General features: G+C 39.7%; 1 protein-coding gene across 11 annotated transcripts in view; it reads left to right on the top strand.

Annotated features, from left to right (window-relative positions):
• The window catches only part of LOC124176581 (tyrosine-protein phosphatase Lar), a 458,827-nt gene that overhangs the window by 404,691 nt on the left and 36,619 nt on the right, over window positions 1-17,517 (top strand). For all 11 annotated transcript variants that reach the window (XM_046558053.1, XM_046558059.1, XM_046558063.1 and 8 more), the window contains one exon: window positions 12,827-13,009. In XM_046558053.1, coding sequence (XP_046414009.1) covers window positions 12,827-13,009 — 183 coding nt within the window. The remainder of the gene's footprint in view (window positions 1-12,826; window positions 13,010-17,517) is intronic.

Below are 17,517 nucleotides of genomic sequence, written 5' to 3'. Positions count from 1 at the left end.
TGAGAAGCTTATTGCGAGCAGGTCAGGTCACTTCAAGTCATGTAAAGTTCCACGGAATTATTTTCAAGTTATTTAAAGTCTTCCAAAACCATTCCGAATCTTTTAATTACCTTTTCTTGTCTAACTTACCTTATTAATCAACTCTCCAATCGTTGCTTCGCCAGAAGAATGAACCACTGAGGAGAATACTATAAAGTGATTAACTCCTCTGAAATCTTCCTTTCTAAAAATGTATTCTAAAAAGAAGAATTCAATTTTGTTGTTTGATATGAAGTGCTGTCCAAGGTCAATGCAGCTATACTGCATCTGGATCAGATCATTTTGTCCATCCATACCACGATCACTGGAATATATTGTGCAGCACTATTCCTGCGTTTATTGTGAACTTCAGATCGGTTTATCGATATACATTAATATTAGATATTCTATAAATATTCTTCAGTACGTGATATGTCATAAATATTTGGTTTAGTGCCCTAACAAGCTCCGATCATTTATGGGAGGTGGCAAGATTTGTAAGGCCTTACCTACAAAGAACTTCCTTATCGTTACGGCTATGCAGCTTCCTTACTACAATTTCTTAAAACGGGGATGGTGTGAATTTGCAGGAGAAATAGTGTTCGACGTACGATGAATTTAACCGACAAAAAAATAACTGGTTTATTAAATATGTGAATTGTGATGATTGTGATGTAAGATGAATGGTGATAGTTTACAGGGGAGTCTAAAAAAGGCTAAGACCATTAGTTGATATTGAAAGAGATGAAAGTTAGTTGACGTTTGGCGTTGAACAGCTTATCCCTGTTGAAGATTGTTTTTAAAAAAATAAAGGGAACTGGGTCGAGTGTCTAACAACGTGTGGAGGTGATTGGTAGTAGGATGTAGGGGTGGAAAGTCGGAGTTCTTGGAAAAGTTTTTGAAAATGCAGGCGAGGAAGAGAAACTGCAAATACTGTGTGTGGGAAACGTTGGTTGCAAGGATTCCTGAGTATAAAGTATAGGTAAGGAAAGGAAAAGATGCAGAGTAGAGTTGCGAGGAGGCTTAACCCCTGCGACGGCAGGGTTAACTTAGTGCCCATAAAAAGACATCGATTTTTCAACGGGATATTGCGTCAATGCCGTCGAAGGGGTTAAAGTCAAAATAGAAAAAAATACCTTCACTGAGAAAAATTTCATTGGTTATAGTAAGTAGGAAAATCCAGTAAAACAGGTGCCGTTAAAAAACTGTTTGAATATTGTTGGAATTACGTAAAACGAGGTACGCGTAACTATTTTGCGCTATTGTCGATCCTTTTTTGGTAATTGTAACGCGAAATCAGTTTGTGAGGTTTACTCTACTTTTTTGGTTAAACAAGGCTTCTACGTCAATTTATTCTTGCCCAAGCATTAAATTTTCGCAACAGTTACAAGAAAATATAGTAACAGTGATCGTAATGAGAAAGAATAGTAACGGATACTATACTTTCCGGTAACAGCTAGAAAACTAACTTTCACTTTCTACCTAAAACTATATTTTTTGATTGTGGTAAAAAATGAAAATAGTTGAGGAGTGGATCCGGAACTAAAAATTTTTCTCAGTGCAATACTGCTAGCGTAATTCTGGCTTGATTTCGCAACATGTTTACACCGCGAGAATCGGACCTTCCAACACCAGCACAATGTGTTGAATCAGTCACAACGAATTCACCGCAATGTAATCAAGTGACGTGCGAACACCAGAGTGAGTAATTCCTATCAAAAATGTATGCTATATTTACTGAAGCTAGTGCCGTATCAGAATCAGTTCCGCCCAAGTAGCGATGTAATCTTAGCAGTATCAGTTTTCTTCACATCAGTGATGATTACGCCGACCTCGGCTTCTGTTGGAGAAGGGCAGAGATTGGTGGTACACTGCGAACGGTCTTCCGCCGTCCCTTTCGCCAATTAAGAGCGATGCGCAGACGGGGATGAGTTGGTAGGTGGTTAGAACTTACTTAGAAGAAGCGAGGAAAACGACTTTCGATGATACGGTGCTGGAACTTTGGCAGACGATAGCACGGGCAGAGGACGCGAGTAACTTCTAGCCAATTTCATCGCCGGAAACTAGTGATCGCTGCGGCTCGACTAGCCTCGGCGTCGCATTGGTTCAGACGCAGTTCCGTCCGGCCGGAAGTATAAATGACCAAGAGATGCCGGTAAACGGTGTCACCCTTCTTCCCTGTTTCCGAGTTGGGCCTGCATATGTAGGAGCATTTTGCTACCCATACACGCAGGAATTTCCCGCGCCTTGATTTTCCCGTTCAGTATATATCATCCGTGAAATGGGGGCGAGTCAGGACAGCCCAATTTCTCGCAATTAATGCACCACCGTCTATCAGTCGGTGTTCTTAGTGGCTGGTATGTTTCCAATGTGCATTCATCGCGGTGTCTAGTTAAATACTCTTAAAGCTTATGTGTCTAGAGATATGTCATGATATTTTCGGACCTCTTTGTGAGGTCGTCTGATCCAAATTACCGATCATCGGTACCATACACCACTGCCGGAAGTCATCTTAAACCAATGTTTAAGGCAGACTCAGAAGCTTTTTGGACGAAGAGGTTTATGGTGTTTCAGTTATGTAGTGTCGCGAAACGAAACAGTAGTGAAATGAAGTAAACGTGGAATTCAAATATGTAGGAATTAGACTAACAGCAATCGGTTCAAGAGAACAGAATATTTATACAGACATATTTTTTCAAGATATACAAATTACAATTAAAAATTTCTAAAATTTTATCTGTGGAAATGTCAATGTCTCTTTTACCCCAACTTTTCACGCACGGACCTGTCGAACAATACGGAAACATTCCACGCCCAACCTGGTCTGCACCAAATTCGCCATCCAACCCAACCGAAATCCGAGGGTGGGTGGTTTGCCTGGAAGGGGAGAAGAGTAGTCGGGAGAACTGGAGTCCAAACACGGGAGGGTATCCGGGGTTTAAAACTGTACCGTAATGGTTTGCAAACACGTTCTCTGGTTTGACTGATTCGACTGGAACGTTCGAGAAAGCTCCGGAGAGTCTCTGCCGGAAACTCGTGCTCTACGTCTTCCCCAAACTATCCCGCATGACGGACTGGGGATGGGAAGATCAAGTCTGAACTCTCGCGAACTAAAATCTTTCACGCTTTAGTACTACCGTATGGTTCTTCCCTAAAAACTCTGTTGTAAGTTTTTGATTGCACAAAGATACGGAGAAAACTCTAGCTACCCTAAGAAGAAGAGCCAAAGCCTGGAAATCCGAAAAAGTTGGCTATTTTCGAAGTGTAATTCTAGTGAGGTACAAGAAGCAATGAAATTTTTTCGCTCGTACTTTTACGATTTTCTTATATTAAGACTTCAACTTTGAATTGATTTTGTGAACTGATCGTTCAAAAATAAACTTGTATGCTGGAAATCAATTTATCGTGTACATTATTCGATTCACAAATGAAGATTCACGGTAGATTTGTGCACGGATTTCGCTGTAAAATGAAACATGTACCAACTCGATGAGGAGAAAGAAACTATTAGGAGCTTGCCCAACATTTGCGGTTTACTAATCACAAGAAGTATTTTGGCCTTGCAAGATTTCACTGTAATTCAGGGAAATCACTTTTTATGGTTTAATTTCGAGTTTTAATCGCTGGTGTGTTGAAAATCGGTCGAAATGGATTCCCGTAGATCACTGATAGCATCTGATAGCGGAATAACGATTTCTCGCTCTTCCGATGCGGCTAAGCAGCTCGGGGCCCGTTGCCCGGCCTAAAGACACTTTTTTTCCACTCTAAGACCGGTGGCGTGTCCGAGATATCGGAAACGCCCCCTCCATCAGCCCGACCAGCATGTATAGCATCTCCTCTCTTAACCCCAATGCCCTTTCGCGCAACTACGAAGGGTAGCTAAAACCACCCCCCAGCTGTAAATCCAACGGAAAGACGCCACGCCGCCGCTGCCTTCCTGGAGCTAATCGAAAGGCGCTCCGGCAGAGATAGTATTTCGCTCTAGTCTACACACATTCACCCCGTCCTCACTTAATCTCAGGTCTGGCTCGGGATAGGTAGCAGGAGAATGTTGTACCTTCACGTATCTTGAACGTCTACCGCCCAAGACACTTACGCCTCGTTTACACTCTATGATTAAGCGACAATGTTTACACTGTCACAGCTTGAGTTTAAACTGCATACGTCGAGCTGACGGAGAGAATATCAATTGCTAAATTTCACGTCCTCTTCAGTCGGATGTTATTACAAATTTAAGGCGAGAACGCAGATACGGTCGCAGTTTAATTTGTTTCCAAAAAAAACTGCATCTTTCAGACCACATAACGAAAAATGAATCGGTGGCGTGCATAAAGGTTATCAGACTTTCTGAAACTTATTTATTGTCAGTTCATTTACCTACCATCAGGAATTATATTACAACTACAAGAGAGTCTAATTCCTCCTTCTCGAGAAGATGATCGTTATAGTACGATTTCAATTTTCTGTTAGAGCAACTGAAATGCAATTATGGTGAAACACATCCCTGCCTGAAACATTTCATACTTAGTCAAGTATTCGGAAATTGTGTCTAAACATCCCCGTTATTTCAAAAAATGTTGGTGTTTCGTTAAATGATTACGATGCAACAGAATCTGAATATGTTCCATTTATGCCAATCGACTCATTCTACTACCCTTCATACTTTGAATTCTCAATGTCGTTGGCTTTTTTGAGTAACAGGAACCCGTAAAGAACATAAGCAATTAGCACTTTCATCTGCGAAGCACCCGCAATCCTGGCTTCAAAGATGTTTCCAGCAAATAGTACACTATATATGTACACTAGGGTGGTTAATTTTTTATCTTTTTGTTTTAAGGTGCTACTCGAAAAATTTATGACAAATACTGTAGCAAAAATTGTCGTAAATCCTGGAGGAGGTAGGAAAATATTTAGAGGTCGTCACCAATTATTGAAATATTTTTTATTTATTTTTACGTGTATATCTTAGGAACTTATTATCAGTTTATTTTTTTCATATCGTGGTCCGATTAATCATTGTTCATGAAAATCAGAACTGAAAACGTAATAGGGATACTAATATCATGTGAGATTCCTCTTTCGATAGCAAAAAGTGTTATCCAAATTTCTCCGAGACGATTAATCTTTCGGGTAAAATACGAGAACAGCCAACTGCGGAATTGTTACGCGCAGTTTGCTGTTGATTCGTGAACGATTAATCGGGCCACGATACAGAAGAAAATAAACTACTAACAAGTCCGTAAGGTGTACACATAAAAATAAATAATACATATTACAATAATTATTAGCGACCCTAAATATTTTCCCACCCACTCCAGGTTCATGTCACACATTTTTCGAGCAGGGCCTTAAAAAAAAGTGAAAAAATCTATGGTTGTAAATATATTTCTGTTCTTTCTATTGCTTTCGCCATTCTCCATACTTTTGACTTTCCTATCCGCAAACCTTTTTTTGAGTTTCTTCCCTATCCTGCGGTACCTGGAAGGGTAGCCTTCGGTCAGCGTCACAGGGTCATATAAAATCTAGCGACCAACTGGCGAGCCAGGTTTTTTCCAGGTTCCGCTTTCCCGACTTCTTTATCATTCTTTTCAAAAAACTTTTCTATCCTTTTCTAATATTGCTTTCCGGCACGTATGTACACTTGGGATAATGAATGTGTGACGGATAATTTTTTCCACTAGACAGTTACGTTGGCAGCACAGAGAAACATACAGCGCCACAGTCGGCCGAGCGCGAAACAAACTCAATCTCAATAAACGTAACATAACCCATGACCGCCGAATCTAATCTGAGAATACCGCGGGAATAATGACTTGGCAGATTGACAGGTATTCTAAGGTTAGATTCGGCGGTCATGGGTTACGTTACGTTTATTGAGATTGAGTTTGTTTCGCGCTCGGCCGACTGTGGCGCTGTATGTTTCTCTGTGCTGCCAACGTAACTGTCTAGTGTAAAAAATTAGCCGTCTCAGATTCATTGTCCCCAAGTGTACCTAACTACCTACTTGCATACGATGCCACAGTCTCTAACCAACTTTCGTGCAGAGCAGTCGACCAGTCCCCTCGATCTGAGTACTCGACCTCTCATATCATAGCTCTCAAATTTCTGTACATACTTTTGTAAATAAATCGCCTACCAGCTCCTACAAGTCTGCGTCGTTATTTGCATTCACTCGCACAATCACGACAACGATCATTTTCAAAGTTGTATTTTGCGAAAAATCTGTAAACTTAGATGGCGTTATCTCGCATTCGAACCCATATACTCATCGTCAGACACGGAGTGCAAACAAAACACACATATCTGTTACACCAGACGATACGGGGTTGATTTATGGCGGCAGGGCATATCAAGGTTTTTTTCACACCCTTGAACGATGTAGATATATGCGCCGTTGTTATTTCTATATTTCAGAGTAGCGCCGGGCCCAAGTCTTCGGCATCTGGATGGAGTTAAGCCCTTGCGTAAGGAAGGGAGCGGTGACCGCGTGATACATTCCGCGACACTCCGGCAATATCTCAACGCCGGGCGGGCCCTATTTTTTATTCCGCTTTTCCGATTCTCATGTTTCAAAGATTTTTAAGCCCGGGAAGGACCGCCGGCGTGGCGCGCGCCCGGCATTAAAAGAATCCTGCGGTGCCTCCGGTTCCTGCTTGCTGCTTCAGGAACCGTTGAGACTATACGTATAGTCGTTCCTCTGCCTATTCTTCGCTCGCCGCTTTCTCTTCCCTCTTTGTTCGCCCGACTCTACATCGTGTAACCAAAGTCGTTTGTTTCCTGTACTTTACTTTTTCCCCTCCCTCACCTTCGCTCTTTTTGTCTTATTTTTCCGTTGGTTTTTCTCTCCACTTTATTTCTTCCCTTCTTTCTTTCTTTCTTTCTTTCTTTCTTTCTTTCTTTCTTCTTACTCAACTACACGCTCTGCAAATCGCGACTCAATTACCTTCGACCGTTCTTCTATTGTTGTCAATCGCTGATGAACGCGATCATACTCAGAGAAAAGATTGTTTGAGTCAACTACCGTTTATTTGACTCTGCCGATTATGGCGATCGAATACGGCGAAAGAAATGCTTTTCCAATTCAGCTAAATATCTTGGTTGAATAGATGGGACAGACAATGTAGAGGTAATACTGGTCATTTACAACTAAAAGTATTGTGACGAATTGATCGATAAATTTATCGTTGTATTTCAAATGGGAACATGGCAGTTTAAACTATACGTATAGTCGTAGGACAATGTATAGTAAAAGTGCGCGTGTACCGGAGCTACCAAAATATAGCGTTACGAATTCCTCTACCTTCTAGAAGGTTCTAGAACGAATATAGAGCAAAACAAAAGTTGATCTAGTAAGTCAGTCGCTTGTATACATTGAAACCAAACGCTGCTCCAAAGCGAAGCCTAATACTCTATAGTATTACTGTTTACATTCTATATACACCGTTAAATTTAGTAAACCGATAAATTTGATATTAATAAAACTTTTCAACGAACCACAAACTCCATTATATGCCTATTGGTTAAACAAATCCGACAAATATAAGTTTATGTTTAATTATCATACGTAATTTTACATCATACGGAGGGACTTGAATCGGGGACGCTTACATTACCAGTCGTACAACGCTCTTATAACTACCACACAAAGCTAACTCTTTGAGAATATGGCAATTTTCACTGTCTTATACGGAGCTCTTTATTCGTGTCAGTAATATCTCCATCACTACGAGTTACTCCAATGCGACGATGAATGATACTGGAATTATTTTTAAAAGAATTCACAAGTAAATCTGAGAAATAGAAACACTAATATTAAACTGCACTTGTTTCGGCGAAATTCATATTTGTATGGAATAACTTTGAGTTATCGAAAATCATTTCGATTCTTACGATTAAACATTTGAAACAACATCATTCCCGCTATCGACTCAATTTTCATGGTGATTAGTCGAACTAAATTATCGGTTACGCTAATACAAATTCAGTCATGTCAATAAAATACTATGTATACACAGAACGAGTATTCAGCTCATTGGATCATCGTATATGTTTGATTTTGAAGCGTGGAAATGTTGCAGTGAACAAAAGTTTAATCTACAGGAAAATGATGTATTACATTTTATCGATAACCGAAAACACAGTCAGCTGAAACAACCGTTCCAAGTTAACGTAACGTTTAATTGAATCAAAAGATTTCTTATTGATTCAAGAGGTACTTTATTTCAATTAAGAAAACTTTTCGACGAAATTATACAGTCAATTTAACTTACTAGAAATTTTCGAGCCAAATTCACGATTCTTGAGTCAAATAAACTATGCTTATTTCAAAGAAATAAAGCTCATAAAAGGACATGTCGTTGAATGTACAAATTCTTTCTCGAAGTGTATAAATCTGGCTTCATTATCGACCGTGTCGATGTAGAGATAAGGATGTAAAGATTCAAGTGTACCGGCGAAACTCAAAACAAGGACTGTATACAACGTAAAGATAACAGCTAAGTCAGAATGTTAAGAAGATTTCAGTAGACAAATGCAGAGAGAAACAATTTCGACAAGGAAAAACAAATTTAGAGGCATAGTTTTAAACTGATACAGTTTCTTCACCGATGATTTATACCTTCAATTTTGCTCACATATCTAAAGTTGGTATTCCATATTCTGATTAGAACTGGTTAAACTTGAAATTAATAATATAAATTACTGTTCAATTTCGTGCAAGAAAAGAAATTTGTTTGTTATGTCTGCCTTTTGGTAGAACATAAATAATACAAGGATAGAATCGAGAGTGTGACGGTCGATTCAGACAAAGAAGAAATGTAGGGTAGGTGGGAAAAAGAGGACTAAATGGCCACCCGGATTTAAAAAATAATGAAAAAAAAGTAGCATTTTTTTATTTACCGACGTCGATTGCAACGTCACAAATTCATAGACTATGATCCTCGATATACTTTATTCACACTCCACGAATTATAAACATTTCATTCTTTCTGAAAGGGTCCCTTTAACCCTTCACTTCAACTTTGAAAGAGGGTAGCATTTAGTCCCGCACTGCCATATTTCTCTCTCTTTGTCCTCCAAATTATTTCAATAAATCAATGGCGAGTTAAAAGTTACAAGTAACACAACGTTCATTTTAAAATCACGTGGACTTTAATCGGAACAAGAATAGTTGAATAATGAAAATGATGAAAGTCTTGTAAGAGAAGAATATATGACGAGACAGAAATCGATGAAGAAACGTTGCAGGCGCGAGAAAAAAATAAAGTTTAACGAAGCGTTGGGAGGAGGAGGAGAAAGGAAGTGAAAAAAAAAAAAAATCGAAGAAACGAGACATATTTTTCTATTATATTTCGTTTCATCGGCCGCCATTATCCTTTAGCGACGTTCGCTCGTTGCGACAATGCAGCATCCGAGCCGAATGGCTCCTGTCATCCCTTACAAAATATTCGCTATAGGTATACAGCATTATTTTTCATTGTTTCGTTTTGCTTTACCGCGATTTCTTTTGTGGTCGTTATCGCGTTGTTATCATTCCGTTATCCGCTGTGTGATGCCAATTATGTCAGGGAGTTGCGCGGCCGCCTCGCTACGCGCCCTTCTTTGGCTCCTCTTCGCCTCTCCGTAGCTTCCATGTACCCGACAATAGAAATCACCAGCAGGACTCGGAGCCAAACAATACCCGGTGGCCGGGAAATTATTGTCCGGGAATATAGCCGCGATCGACGCCATTCTCGAGCCAGACTTTGCCCGACGCGACTCGAAGAGAGAGAGAGAGAGAGGGAGGGAGAGAGAGGGATAGAGAGAGAGAGAGAGAGAGAGAGAGATATTCTTCCGTTAACCTCCGTGGAATTTGTCTTTTGTGCCTTTTTACCCGCAACACTTGACCACAATATGTCCCTCCGGGTATTTCGCCGAGGATGACAATTTTTTTATTCAACAAAACTCTTCACCACGCACCCGATTTCTTTTCGTACTCATCCACCGCTCCGTGCAGTATCCTTAACCCTGCCGGAGATCCTGATTTCCTCTGTAAGATGACTCGAAAAAAATAAATCTGCTGAGTGGACTGGCCGGAAATTAAAAGTTTTAATCTAGACAATTGAGAAAAAGAATTTTCCGAGGGTACTCGGTTGTGAGGAAAAATATTTCTTTAACCGTAAAATGAATCTTTGATGAAATGAAACAATTTATTTTCTCTTGAGCCGAAAATGCTTATCGTTATACACTCGTATCAAGCGGGAAGTGATTTTTTTCTAATTTTTTTCCTTCGTTATTTTATATTACTTATTGCACACTTCCCGTTAGCGCGTCAAAATCTTAGACCTACTAAACGTCAACACTTTCCTTGCTGATCCAGTAGGTTCTTTTATTTCTGCACAGATTTTCGAAACCTCTACCGATAGTTATTTCCTGGTACTTAGTCTGCGAGAATTATTTAATTTCCAAAGTCGTCGCTAAGAAGTCAGTAAATCGAATGTAAATTTGCACTTTCAAAAGCTCATTTTCAATAAACTTATCAACAGTTGTTGATCATAAGCGTACAAAGAAAAAGATAAAAATTTTCTGTGCTTTCGACTATTACAATTACGGTACGAACTTTCAGAGATCAACTTTTGTATTCTTTTATAAAGAGTTAAGATTACAACATTTGAAACCTGTAAGTCAAGAGCTTTGAAAATCCACCAAAAGCCAATTATTGTAACGTAAAATAATGATTCGTTCACTGCTAAGACTAAAATAAGTAAATACTATTGATCGCATTGAAATTAATCAAAGTAAAACGTACAATCATTTGGGCCGATACGCTAATCACTTTTTTTGTCAAATAAAAAAAAATTCAAAGCAGCATAATCATAAGTTGATAAATTATCTGGGTGAACTTGCGACATCCAACTATCGCATCCTCGATCGCAGGATCGAATCACGTTGAGTTGAAGGAAGCAGACGAGATCACCGCTGTTCTTTCGCGTATAAATTATCAGCTCCGGTGAACCGAGTCCGACTAAAACCCTTCCGGGGATCTGAAAACTCGGTCGTGAACCCTCGGCCAACACATACCTGCGTAACTACCCACTTGAAAAGTGAAGTTTGAAAATTCTAATAGAAAAATAAATACCAAAAGTTTTACGGACAACTCTAAATCTCGCCTCGAGTTATCGCCCACGCCTCGCCTCGCTTCACCGCTCGCACTCTTCAACGGCTCAACTTTTCGCTACCCTATTTCCGAGCCTCATTGAACTTGCATTTGTCTCCTAGGACCTCGGATTGCCGGGAAACTGTTCGCCGACGACGCTCTGAATCGGATATTTCAAGGCTTTTTACCTTTTCCCTTTCCCCGCCCTTTTCCTTTGTTCCTACGTTTCTTTCCGTTTCTACATTCACGGAAGAACCGAATCGCGACGCTATTAAACCCGGGGTCGGAGGGCTTGAGTAACACGCGGAAAGAAAAGAAAACAACGGCTGATCTCCTCTCTTTATATCCTCGCTAAATCTCGATCGCGCGGTTGCATATATCCGAGCTACTTCAGACCCGCTGCTGCAGGGTAAAGCTGGGGGTTGGGAGCGAGGGGTGGAAAAAAAAAAGTTTTATACGAGATATTGAATTTTGATTCTATCCTGAGGCCTGCTCTCCACTCCTTCGGCACTGTACCGTATCCATCGCCGTATCGTCGGACTCTTCTCTCCTTTCCCCTCTTCTCCTCTCCTCTCCCGTCATCTCCTCTCCTCTCCGCCCGGCCAACTTCCCCCATGAAATCGAAAGACTGCCAGTATCCACCTACAGAGCCTTTGCTAACTTTTCCTTCCCTGGAGATCCACTGTCCCAGTTCTCTCTGTTTCTCTCTCTCTCTCTCTCTTCAACGTGACATTCGTCCAATTCTGCAAGCGCGAAATTATAAACAATTCATTTGTGGGTTAGTCAAATCTTATAGTTTTGTTTCCTTCTCTTTGCATGTTACGCCATGTCACGTTATTCAGTCATTTGAAATTATTTTATCGATAACAGATACAAAACATTTCGTTCAATCGCTTGGAAAGAAAGGATTTATTTCGTTTTTTACCTAATTGGTAACAGATAGAAGAAACATCAATTGACTCACGCAATTTAGATTATTATTTGAGGGATGAAAATACAAAATGAAAATTTTGGAAAACGTCGGTCACAATTTTTTAAATCTTATGCTTAAATAGTATATCGTGTTACAAGTGCGGAAGTTCAAGGAGTTCCGATGATTATAAAATTTATAGCGTGAACCACAAGTGCTACGTTCACGCAATTCAGATACAGTCAATTCGCAAATATGACACACGCTATTTTTCCGACACCTGTGAAGGAGAGTTTCATTCGAGAAGCAACGAAGATGCCACTGACAGCGCGAAAATTGACGTTAGGTCACTTTGAAAAAAAAAAAAAAAATTGACTTACGCTCAATAACAGAGCGCGTAAAATTGAGCTGCACCAACGTGCGCTTGCGCCAAATAAAGTCCTGGTGTGTAAAATATGGCATTTCACTTGCGCGCATGCGCCAATGTTCTTTTGCCGTACTGTACGGAAACGGGGCACTTTGCGCACGCTTCACGCGTATTAAAAATCAAACTTTCCACGCAGCCGTTGGAAAAATATTTCTATGTTCAAGGGTTATTGAACTTTACCACAAACATATAAGTAACAAACGTAGGATCATCGAAACATCTGATACACCTTACACTCTTTGTAAAAACGAGTGAAGCAAAACCGAATAATTATCATCTTTGAATCGGATCCGTTTTATCGCAATTAATTTTTGGACATTCGTTTTTATGCTTACAGCGGAAAATTTGCCTCCCGGTTTTCCGATGATCACTCAGGCGCCCACGACTAAGGTAGTTGAAATCGGGCACAGCGCAGTGCTGTCTTGCGCCGCTGTTGGATCGCCAAGACCCATTATCTCTTGGGTCCGAGACATGATGCCCATCGACACGAATAATCCCCGATACTCGGTGCTGGACAGCGGTAAGTGTTTCCGTTATTCTCTCACTCATTTTCCCAACCTGCATGTAAAAGCCAAGTTAGATGAAAGAATTATCGAGTTTGTTGTGTAGAGGATTGATTTAAATCAGCCCAGACATACTTTTCGAACTGTAATCCGCTCTGATACGCAATCAGTTATCATTCTCAACTTCGTAGATCGTATTGAAAAATTTTCATTCCTTCTCCCGGTGGAATCCTTCCTAATTAACGCTAATTGGTCAGAGAAGAAGGAAAAAAAAAAGAGAATAAGTGAAAGAAAAGAAGGAAGCAAAGTCGGATATCCCTTAGTTGGTAACACCGTTGAACTTTTAGCGAAGGAGAGTACCGGGTGAGGCAAAAAACGGAAGAAACTCTTGAAAATATTATACCCCGCTCGGCACGCGGAGGAGGTTTGACAAATCGCAAAAGTTTTTCCCCGGTATAGAAATCGCGAATACATGGAGTATACGAATGTGGATATCATTTGAACGGCTGAAGAACGTATGTGTGCAAGTAATGTATAGGGGTGCACGTCAAACGAACGTTACCGCTTAATTTTTAACCTCGTTATTACAACGCGCGTATGCGGCCAAGTTCTGCTGCAGTGCCAATATCGCCCTACTCGCTTCGAGTCGTCGATAAATTGATTTGCATCGTCGTTAGCGCTATTACATTCGCACATATTTACATTATCAATGCAAATATAAACGCTCGATAAACCATTAACGCTGTACGTAGTTAAGCTACACCCTTCAAATCGTTCAACGAACTTCACTTAATTGTGATCGAGTGTTTTTGATTTACAGGTTATAATACACGACGTTGCTTTTGATTTGAATTCGTTTTTTCTTCATAAACGCGAAAATGAACCAAATAAAACTGTACTGAGAAAAACACATCGGTCAACCATGAGTCGACTTGCACTTTATGCAATTATATTAAAATATCACGCTTGAGCACTTGGATTACTATAGATCTTTTATCGATTGATGTACAGAGTTTGAACAATATCAAAACGATAATCGATGCTGTTCTGCAAAATTTTTAAAATTGTCATTCCACTTTCGAACAATGTGACCCGAAATTGAGAGAATTTGTAACAGAGATGCTATCTGTCTCTGAAATTTCTGGTGCATCCAATAAACGCAAATTGCATTCGGAATTACCTAAAATTACTTGAAACCAATGACAAAATTTCGAATCACACTACTAATTATCTGAAATTAGTAATAAACTCAAAGTCATCGGAAATCACTCAATCGACAATTTTTATTGAACCCCAGAGTGTATTTTTTTCAAGACGGATTCTCAGATTACGTTGATATCTTAGCAAAACCTTTTGCGTTACTTACTTTGTCAACTCATTTATCACAATTTTACAATCTCGTATTGGACACTCCGTACATTCGTCATCAATGTGGAATAGAAAAAGACAAATGTGAAATCACGCAAGACCTTCCGAAGTCACAGAGCACAGAGCAACGGATATATTATACAGTGTTTTGAAGTAGTAAAAGTTTTTTTTTTCTTGCTGGAACATTAACTTTTACCGTGAGAAAATTTCCCTCAAAGTTTAAGGTTTTTAGCTCAAGTATAAAAGGTTCCTAACAGCACGTGACTTTCTCCCATTCTTACAACGTGCGAAAAAACGTACTTAGTCTAGTATCTTTTCGGAATTTTCCAAAATAATCACGAGTACCGTCTCATATGAATATAATAATGATGGATCATTAAATTATTTGTTAAAAATTTTGTAGTAGCTTTTACTGCGTTGGATCAATAAAAACCAGATCTTGTCAGAACCAAAACTTTTTTCAACTTTATTAAAAATGATGGACTAAAACCGATCTTCTAAGATTTACGACAAAAAATATGTTACTATTTATATTTCAACGAAGCCAGTCTGGTTATGAAACCGTACTACAAAGTGATTTTGGAAGATTTGACGAACAAACTGGAATGAGTGTACTTCGTTAGACGTCATTTAAATGGGAAAGAGCACGTGAAATAAGAAACCTAGTGGATCTGAGCTTCTATAATTTGGAATTCTATAATTTGTAAGAATTAATTTTTAAATACATTATTTCGACAAAAACTATAGTTTTGACCTTGTTCCAGTGGTAAAATAATTTTTACCATTTCCTTGCAAACTAACGAACCGGAAAACCCTGCACACAGAGGGAAAGGAATTCTTGAACCGACAAAATAGATTTTCTTGGAGTCCATTCACTTCAATCTATCCCTTATTTATCCCTTATTTTGTTTGTCAAAATGAGTTAGTCAAGCGAATTTCTTAATTCAACGACATCGTTTCTTGTCGCGATCGAGTCAAGTATGATTCGAGCGAACCTTTCGATGTGTTTCCGAAATTTATTCGACTAAATATCATTTCATTTGAAATTTATGTATTTTTCCTCCAATTCGGGTGTTCGTTGACAGAAATAATTAGATACTTCAAATAAAATAAGTACATGAATCCAGCCGACAAAAAATTTGCAACTAGCTAATGCCATTCTTAGTTGATCCAACCGGAGCCTGTTAATCGTAATTGGTTGAATCAGTTGCACTAATTTGCTCACGAGGTAAAAGTAACATGACATGCTTTGGAGCAAGTAGAGAATATGTTGATCGTCAACTTCGGTATATCAGTACTATAAACGGCTGCTAGGCGGTGAACTTTCTCGATACGGAAGTAGCTTCAGAGATAGTTATAAAGCGGGGTAGTTGGCTAGGAAATCAGATACGGGTAACGTAAGATGAATTTATAGTCAGACCCACTGAAAGCGAGGAAAGTATCACACCGAGTTTCGAGTCATCGAATTTGATATTGACTACAAACAGACAAAAATTATTGAAACATGTTCAATTTATACTTGTACGTATACGACAATAAATTTTCGGGTCTTACTCATTAAATATCGGGTAAATCCCACAAAATGTTGAGTCAACAGAATTATATAAATGATGTCTATAAATGAACTCTCATGTTCAGTCAATGCAAAGGATTTTTGTAACAACAAACTTCATTACCCAATTCAACCATTGAACTCTTGACTCAACAGAACGTGAATTAAAACAAGATCAATTTATTTTAATACAAGAATGTCATATTTTTAAAACAACACGATTGAGGTGCGTTCAAGCAAATTTTTGGTAATTTCAATCACCACATTTTCTTGATACAAAATTCGCATTATTGCTAGGAAGAACTCGTCTTATCTTGAATAAATTGATAGTCAGCATGGTCTGATTCGAAGGCTTGATTCAATTCTGTATTAAGTTGTCAAAAGTATTTTCGTCCGACAAAAGTGTTTTGTTAAATTAAGGAAGTATTGGCTAAAGCATTTAGTTTGATCAAACGAATATCACTTGACTCAAACAATCCTTTCCCCCTACGTGTGATATTTCTTTTCCTAGAAACATTCGCACGGTGTTGATTGTAGAAAGAGGAGTAGAGCCTAGAGAGTAAAACCTCCAATTTTCCTCGAGTTCGAGGTATCGGCAGTCACCAGCATAGAATAGTGTTTTTCGATACTAGTGCGCGAAGGTGGCAATGCCCGCACAAGCGTGAAGGCGCAGCACTAGCCCGGAGACGAGTTGAAGGGAGAGTGTGGCGCATTCACGCGAGACAGGCATTGCCAACTTTCGCCCGTGTATCGAACTCTATTTTTTGCTACACCTGTAACGGAAAGTCCGACGTACGCGATTATTTTTACACGAAACCACGGCACGATGTCTGTTCAGTGACGATGTCGAGCACGGCAAAGAGTGACAAACTATTCCGTCGGTGTCGCTAGTGCAGCTGTTTGCGAAATGCGCAACTGTGGATAAAAGCGCGACCGTCTTTTTCGCACACCGCTAGCAATGTGCGAATGTTTTTTTCTCACACCCCTAGCAATGCGCGAAAGTTTTTCCCGCACATGTGTATAAAAGACTAATTTCGGTGCTTGTAAATAGTGCATAAATATGGACTTTCCATGCAGGTGTTGCAAAAAGTATTTTTCAAAATTCGTTCCGACGGGACGCGTCCCGTGATACGTACCTACAAAATATCGCGAGGTACAAAACCCTTCTTGCACCTCTGCGCCGTAGCTCCGCTCGAAGGTGATATCAAGTTTCAAAGATGCCTTTGCGAGACTCGGTGAGAAGAGGGTAGGAGAGGGTGTCGAACACGTCGTGGTTCAGGAAGTACGTCTCAGGATCCACTTTAGCGCGGCTAGGTGTCTAGTTGCGTTCGGATATATAACGCGTGTCTTCCTCTACGTGCGCCTACTCTCCAGAGTTCCCGTGCGAAGGTTTGCCATCCGTACTTTCGTTCTGCCAAATTCGTCCCAAGAACGATATATCCGTACCAAAAGTTTTCCCCACACGTTTTTATACCCATACGTGTCCTTGGGCCGATCCACCAAGTTTTTGTCAGCTTTTTGGGGTGGGAATTTCTATCTGACTGCAATTTTGATGTGTCGTAGTGTACATTCAAGCTTTATCATTTACGAGAAATATGTTTATCA

The sequence above is a fragment of the Neodiprion fabricii genome, chromosome 2 (genome assembly GCF_021155785.1).
Source record: "Neodiprion fabricii isolate iyNeoFabr1 chromosome 2, iyNeoFabr1.1, whole genome shotgun sequence".
In the NCBI taxonomy this organism is placed as follows: Eukaryota; Metazoa; Arthropoda; class Insecta; order Hymenoptera; family Diprionidae; genus Neodiprion; species Neodiprion fabricii.
This window is presented reverse-complemented; position numbering and strand designations above follow the sequence as displayed.